Genomic DNA, 7,951 nt, shown 5'->3' on the forward strand with positions numbered 1-7,951 from the left:
TGAGTTTTATACGATTGTCTTTTTTCTTGAGTACCTGACATTTGAGTAAGATGTATCTGAGTCTGGGTGTGGTTCAACCAGAGGAGCATCTATGATGAATCCACATAACTGATCCTGTCAAGTTTGAGAGCAGTGAGAGTAGTCAGAGAAATTTTGTATGGTCCTATGTGGTGTGACTTCAACAATTGCTTTTGATGTCTTTTAATGCACACCCAGTACCCAGGCTGGCAAGTATGAAGAATAGGTTAAACAGAACCCTCTTAGATTGGCTTTAGCCATGTCCAAGCTTCTTTTGCCCATGGACAAAATTCTCCACAGAATCGATAACATATTTGGAAGTGATTTCATTAAGCAGAAAAGCTCTTAAGTTAGGAGGTATAGGTCTTCCAAACACGATCTCAAAAGGGGTTAATCACAAAGTATTGTTTCTGGCAAACATTTGAATCCAGAAAAGAGTCTGAATTGGATTCATCCATAGTGAAAAACAGTTCCTTTTCAGTCATAAAGGACAGGTAAATATTCAACTCAGAGAGAGAGAGAGAGAGAGAGAGAGAGGGAGAGGGAGAGGGAGAGGGAGAGGGAGAGGGAGAGGGAGAGGGAGAGGGAGAGGGAGAGGGAGAGGGAGAGGGAGAGGGACAGAGACAGAGAGGGAAAGAGAGGGAAAGAGAGACACAGAGAGACACAGAGAGACACAGAGAGACAGAGAGAGAGAGACAGAGAGAGAGAGACAGAGAGAGAGAATGAGAGAGAGAGACAGAGAGAGAGAGAGACAGAGAGGGAAAGAGAGAGAGAGAGAGAGAGAGAGACAGAGAGAGACAGAGAGAGACAGAGAGAGAGACAGAGAGAATATGAATGCACACCTCTCAGTGTACCACGGCTGAGAAATTGTGAATATACCGTTGCTGAATTAAACTGAAACAGGACGAGTTTGTACATATACATCACTTGGCACAGGGCTGTGGTTCTGCATGCCTTTATTTAGTCCCAGCACTAGGGAGGCAGAGGCAGGTAGATTTTGATTCAGATAGCCTGGCCTACAGAGTCAGTTCAATGACAACTAGATGTACACTGAGAACCCCGTATGAAAAAAAAGTAAGGAAGAAAAACTTGAATGTCCTTTTAGCCCGGGTTACCTAACTCAAGATGATATTCTCAAGTTCTATCCATTTGCCTGAAAAATTCTTGGTTTTAAATAGCTGAATAGTATTCCATTGTGTAGATGTACCAAATTTTTTTAAATTAAAAAACATTTTTATTAATCATTTCATTCATCTATATTTCAAATGATATTCCCTTTCCTAGTTACCTCTCGGCAAACCCCCATTCTACGTCCTCACTCCTCCCTCATATTTGCTTCTATGAAGTTGATCTTTCACTCACTCACCTCCTCCTGCCTCACTGCTCTAGCATGTTAATGACCTCTACTCTAGGTCATCAAGGCTCTCTCCCTTCCCATTGATGTCAGATAAGGCCATCCTCTGCTACATATGTGTCTGGAGTCCTGGCACCCTCCATGTATACTCTTTGGTTGAGGTTTAGTCCTTGGGAGCTGTGGATGGTCCAGTTAGTTGAGATTATTCTTCTTATGGGGTTGCAATCCCTTTCAGCTCCTTCAGTGCTTCCCCTACCTCTTCCATTTGGGTCCCCAATATCAGTCCAATATTTGGATATGAGTATCTACATCTGTATTAGTCAGGTGCTGGTAGAACCTCTCAGGGAACAGCCATATCATGTTCCTGTCAGCAAGCACTTCTTGGCAGCAGCAAGAGTGTGGTGGTTTGGTTTCTGCAGGTGAGATGTACCTATATGGGACAGTCTCTGGATGGCCTTATCTTTAGTCTCTGTTTTATTTTTTGTCCCTGTCTTTTCTTTGGACAGCAACATTTCTGGGTTAAAATTTTTGAGATGGGTGGGCCCCATCTCTCAACTGGGTGTTGTGTCTATCTGCCAGACTTGGACTCTATAGGTTGTACCTCTCCTTTGTTGGGTAATTCAGCTAACGTCATAGTCATAGGTTCCCAGGATCCTCTCTTTTCCCTAGATTTTGGGCCTTTGTAGTATCTAAGCCCTTTTCTCACCCCTCACTGATACACACTTCTATTCCATTTTCTGACCCTCTGCACTTCTCTCCTGTCCCTTCCAAGATCTGTTCTTGCCCACTTTTACCCTACCCCTCCTCTCTTCCTCCCAGGTCCCTCTAGCTCCTGTGATTATTTTGTTCCCTGTTCTATGTAGGATTGAAGAATCTATAATTTGGTCTTCCTTCTTCTTAAGCTGCATATGGTTGTGGGTTTTATTGTGGCTATTCTAATCTTTTGGCCTAAAATCCACATATCAGTGAATACATACCATGAGTGTTCTTTTGCGTTACCTCTCACAGGATGATATTTTTTTTAGTTCCATGCATTTGCCTGTGAATTTCATGAAGTTATTGTTTTTAATACCTGAATAGTACTCCATTGTGTAAATGTAGCACATTTTCTGTATCCACATCTGGGTTGTTTCCAGCTTCTGGCCTTTATGAATAAGGCTGCTATGAACATAGTAGAGCATGTGTCCTTGCTATATGTTGGGGTATCTTTTGAGTATATTCCCAAGAGTGATATTTCTGGGCCCTCAGGTAAAAGTATTTCCAATTTTCTGAGGAACTGCCAGACTGTTTTTCAGAGTATAGACCCTGGGGCGAGAACTCAGGTAATTAATTCTAAGTGATGTGTGCTTTAGCTGTCGAGCTATCTTGCTGTCTCTTATTATTGCCAATGTTATCATCAAGATATGGTGCTATAGTTTTGTCAGTTTTTTTAAATTTTTTTATTTTTTATTTTTTATTTTTTTTTAGTTTTGTCAGTTTTAATGTTGGTACAATTCTGTGAAAAGGTACTTGAAGCCTCAGTATAACTTTCTAACTCAGTGTGAATCTATTCCTCAATATAGAATGTGCAAACTGTCGTTTCCTGTTCAATTATTTCAAGCTCTTTCACTATACCTGTTTCTAGTGATTTTTTCCTTCAAATTGGAAATGGAGTGTCAAGTGGGTCAGATAAATTTCTCAGTTTGGGGCTGGTATGGCTCAGCAGGTCAGAGCCTTAACCACTTTTACAGAGGATCAGAACTTAATTCGTAGAAACTGTATTTGTAGGCTTACCTCTGTTTGTAACTCCAGATCTAGGGGTATGACGTCTATTATTTTTAAGTATTATTTTTAAATTACTTTTTTTATTTACATTATAGCCATTGCCACACTTCCCAGTCCCCTTTACCACTGCTGCTCATCCTACTCCTTCTCCCTCTCAACTCCTGGAGGGTCCTCCCATCAACATGCTTCCACCTTTCCTGGGGCCTCTCAAGAATTAGGCATATCTCCCACTGAGGCCAGAAGAAGCAGACCTTTGCTATATATGTGCTGGGGGCCACTAACCAGCCTATGTATGATTCTTGATTAGTGGGAAGGCTCTAGGAACTCCCTGGGGTTCAGGTTGGTTGACACTGCTGGTTTTCCTATGGGGTCACCCAGTCCTTCATCTTTAATCCTTCCCCTAATTCAACCATAGGGATCAATGACTTCAGTCCAATGGTTAGGTATAAGTATCTGTATGTTTCAGTCAGCTGCTGGTAAAGCCTCTCAGAGCACATCCATGATAGATGCCTTTCTTTAATATCTTCCCATTTTTGTCTGTGTATTTCTTTTAGACAGGATCAATCCAGCTGGCATCTGTTGCCTGGTTGGTGGCTCAGTGTCTGAGAGATGCCAGGGGTCTGTGTTAGTTGAGACTGATTGTTTTCCTATGGGGTTGTCCTCCTCCTCAGCTTCTTCTAACCTTTCCCTAATTCAACCACTGGGGTCCTTGACTTCAGGCCATTGGTTGTGTATAATTATCTGCACCAGTCTCAGCTGCTTGTTGAGCCTCTCAGAGGACAGCAATGCTAGGCTCCTGTCTGTAAGCACACAATAGCATCAATACTAGTGCCAAGCCTTGGAGACACCCCTTGAGATGGATCCCAAGTTGGGCAGGTCACTGTACCTCCTTTCCCTCAGTCTCTTTTCCATTATTGTCCCTGAAGTTCTTCTAGACAGGAACAATTCTAGGTCAGAGTTGTTATTTATTTATTTATTTTTTATCATTTGGCAAACCCATCCCTCCACTTGATGCCCTTTCTTTGTACTGGAGGGGGAATATACAAGTTCCCTCTCCCCACTGTTGGGCATTTCATCTATAGTCCTTCCCTTTGAGTCCAGAGAGTCTCTCACCTCTCAGATCTCTGGTTCCTTCTAGAGGGTCCAGCCAACCCCCACTCCCTGAAGTTGCATAATTGCATTCATTTTGCTGGCCCTCAGGTCTCTCCTGTTCCCCACACCTGAATACCTGATCATGATCCCCTTTCCCCTCCCTCACGTGCCATACAGGTCCTTCCCTCACTCTGCCTCCAGTGATTTCTTTCTTCTCCCTCCCAAGTGGGATTGAAACATCCTCATTTGTGCCCTTCTAATTGTTAAACTTACTGAGTTCTATGGATTGTATCCTGGATATACTGTACTTTTTTGGCTAATATACACTTATTAGTGACTGCAAACCATGCATGTCCTTTTGGGTCTGGGTTACCTCACTCAGGATGATATTTTGTAACTTCATCCATTTGCATGTTAAACTCATGTTTTCCTCATTCTTAATAGATGAATAATATTTCATTATGTAAATGGACCACATTTTCTGTATTCATTCTTCTGTTGTGAGACATCTGGGTTGTTTCCAGCTTCTGGCTATCACAGATAATTCTGCTATAAACATACTGGGCACATGCCCATGTGGATTGGTAGAGCATCTTTTGGGTATAAGCCAAAGAATATTACAGCAGGGTCTTCAGGCAGACTATTTCCAGTTTTCTGAGGAATCTCCAGACTGATTTCTAGAGTGGTTGTACCAGTTTGCAATCCCACCAGCAATAGGGAAGTGTTTCTCTTTCTCCACATTTTGCAAACATGTTTTGTCTCCTGAGTTTTGATCTTAGCCACACTGATTTGTATAAGGTGGAATCTCATTGTCCTTTGTTAAGCATTTCTCTGACCAGTAGGGCTTTTCAACATTTCTTTAAGTGTTTCTCAGTCATTTGAGATTTCCCTTTTGTGAATTCTCTTTTTAGTTCTATACCCCATTTTTGATTGTTGTGTTTGGGTTTTTGGAGGTTAGCTTCTTGAATTCTTTATATATTTAGCATATTAGCCTTCTATTGCATGTGGGGTTAGTGAAGATTTTTTTCCAATCTGTGACACCTATTTTTCTTTTTTTTTTTTCTTTTTTTTATTAGGTATTTTCCTCAATTACATTTTCAATGCTATCCAAAAAGTACACCTATTTTTCTTAAGGGGAGGGAAATCCCCATAAATACATACACATCCAATACACATAAAAATGCTAAAATACTTTACTCACAGATGTAATTAGCATGTCAGATTTTGGGTTTCATTATACTGACTGCTATAACCACTCCAGATACTTATCCTGTGAGCTCTGCCACCTTTGGACATTCTCTGGTAGCAAAAATAAGGTTTACTGCTTGATTCTAATCTAAGAAAATAATTTTCTGACTGAGTAAGCCACTGACAGACAGAGTGACAACTTTGCCTCCACATTGTTCTGATACCTCTTTTCTCCTATCAGATGTGTAGGTGTTTCTGATTGGAAAAACAATTTCACCGTGACCCAGAGTGAAGACATTGCCAAGACCTTTCAGGAGAAGATGTCCAGTGTGGATCCTGGTATCCTCCGTGGTCCTGAGACTTTAAACCTCTTAAGGCTCCTGAGCGTGAGCTGCTTTTGCCTACTTTTCTCTTTACTCTTGATGTAGTGAGCAGCTTGCACTTCTCGAGAGAGCATGAAGTGATGCTGTTCAATGGTTGACTTTCACCAGAGTGTAGTCCAAGATAGCAAAGCATATTTCTCCTAACTAAAATGAAATTAAATGTAATATATGAAATATTAACAAGCATTTCATCTTTGAAAAATTTAGTTATAACAATACATCCTTATTTGTTCAGATGTAGAACTATGGAGGGATTCTGTTGTTATCTAAAGTTAATGTGTTAAGTTAAAAGGAGAAGAGAGTAATATTTTGATCAGGACCTTAAAACACATTAAACTTTTTAGGAAAAATGGGTTTCACTTGTTTTAGAGCAGCTTGCAGCAAAGTGCAGTTATATACAAGAGAATGGAGGGTGGTGAATAATTCACTGTTTCAGTCATTTTCCAACCAGAAATATTTTCACATCAAGAAATTATTGTAACCTTACTCTGTTACAATTATAGCAGTAAGCACCATACCTTGTTCACACAAGATTTTCAAAACATATTTATGAAATAAAGTATTTAATGGTGTTAGTAAAGCTGTCTTCTGTGCTCAGCATTTTTAGTGACTCTGGCTTTCAACAGTTGAAGAACACAGAACAAGGACCCTTAGAGTCTCTGAAGATCAACAGTAAGGGAGAAATCGTAGGGAAACCTACAGCCAGAACTTCACTGCAATGCCTCAGGAATTGGTGAGAATATATAAAAAAGGTGTAAAAGATGATACAAATAAAATTTAGAAGATAAAAGCTAACAAATGTGACCACCAGCATCAGGATAGTATGGGTTGCTCTGGTCTCAGCTTGGCCTCTGGGGTTCTGATTGGGAGTGAGGATGTGCTGCATTCGCTGGCGATGCCTATGGAGGAGAAGTACCATGGAGACACTGGTCCAGACCATGATGCTCATGAACGTGGCATCATGGGTATACAGCAAGAAGATAATGCCTACACTGAATCCAGAAGTGGAACAGAACAACTTGCTTTTGGAGTCATTTTTATTGTCTGTTATCTGTGGACCAGTGACCTTAATTGGAATGTAGATGTTATTTAAGACACTGAAGAGCCAACAACTATAACAAGAATAACTCACCAAATTTGGGACACTTGCTCTGAGTATAATTTTACCTCTATTAACAGGAACAAGAGTGAGAAACTGATGGATACTCAGGACACAGGTGGAACATAAGCCTGTGCTTCTTGCCACCATGCGGATGAAGAATTCCAATTTACATTTGAGGTCATTTTGAGGACTTCTTGGAGCAAAAGCCATCATGTTGTTTGGAAATGTAGTGATGAAGAGAATCAAGGCATTGGCCACAGCTATGTGGCTTAAAATCACCTGTCTGGGCCTCTGTTTAGAACCAGTCAGGATTGGAAAGAAATTATGGACAAAGAGAAATACATTGGCAACAATCCCAACCCCAAACTGGCAAAGCAAGAGAATCTGAAGAGCCACTTCCTCAGTGGTTTTCAGGGATTTACCATGAGCAGACATGGAGAGGGCTTTATTCAACCCTGGAGTGATGATTAGGCAGGACACTGCTATCCTCAGGAGTCTGTTCTATTGTCCAAGCTCATCAATTGATTTGGGATAATTTCTTCTCTTGATAAGTGAGACACTATTCTATCACAATACAGGAACTTTGCCTGGAGAACAATGCATGGGCAGTAACTCAGAATAATATTTTTTACTTATTGAATAACTCCTGCATCAAGATACATTTTGTATTGCACCTACATCTTTATGATCAAGTAGGTGAATAACCTTCACAATAATACAGATTTTGACACACCATGGTCTTTGCATATGGATAAAGACAGGAAAGAGGCTCGTTCGTGTATGTGATTCCATCATCAGAGTTCAATACAAGGAAGGAGGGGATGCTGCAAATGGGATGTAACTTAATCAATAAAATCACTTAATCAATGATAAATTAAAGAGTCCGTCAGATTTTTTCATCAGAATTCAATATAATTGGGAGAGAGAGGAGGCTGCAAATGGAATGTATCTTAATCAATGAAACAACTTAATGATAAAAAAGAAAATGCACCTGAAAATAATTAATAAAATTTCCTCATATTATCATAACATGTTAAAAACAAAGAGTAT

The 7,951-nt window shown here is 40.3% G+C and overlaps 1 protein-coding gene across 1 annotated transcript; it reads right to left on the reverse strand.

Annotated features, from left to right (window-relative positions):
- Window positions 1-6,418: 6,418 nt before the first annotated feature.
- LOC147003397 (vomeronasal type-1 receptor 4-like) lies at window positions 6,419-7,336 on the reverse strand. Its single transcript, XM_085840981.1, has one exon. The coding sequence runs from the start codon at window positions 7,334-7,336 to the stop codon at window positions 6,419-6,421; it is 918 nt and encodes a 305-aa protein (XP_085697107.1).
- Between the last annotated feature and the right edge of the window lie 615 nt (window positions 7,337-7,951).

The sequence above is a fragment of the Mus caroli genome, unplaced genomic scaffold, assembly GCF_978045245.1.
Source record: "Mus caroli unplaced genomic scaffold, Mus_caroli_1 scaffold_8, whole genome shotgun sequence".
NCBI classification, from domain to species: Eukaryota; Metazoa; Chordata; class Mammalia; order Rodentia; family Muridae; genus Mus; species Mus caroli.

Bases quoted from the DNA above. Each gene is read 5' to 3' on its own strand.
- LOC147003397 (XM_085840981.1), bottom strand. From the start codon at position 7,336: ATGTCTGCTCATGGTAAATCCCTGAAAACCACTGAGGAAGTGGCTCTT.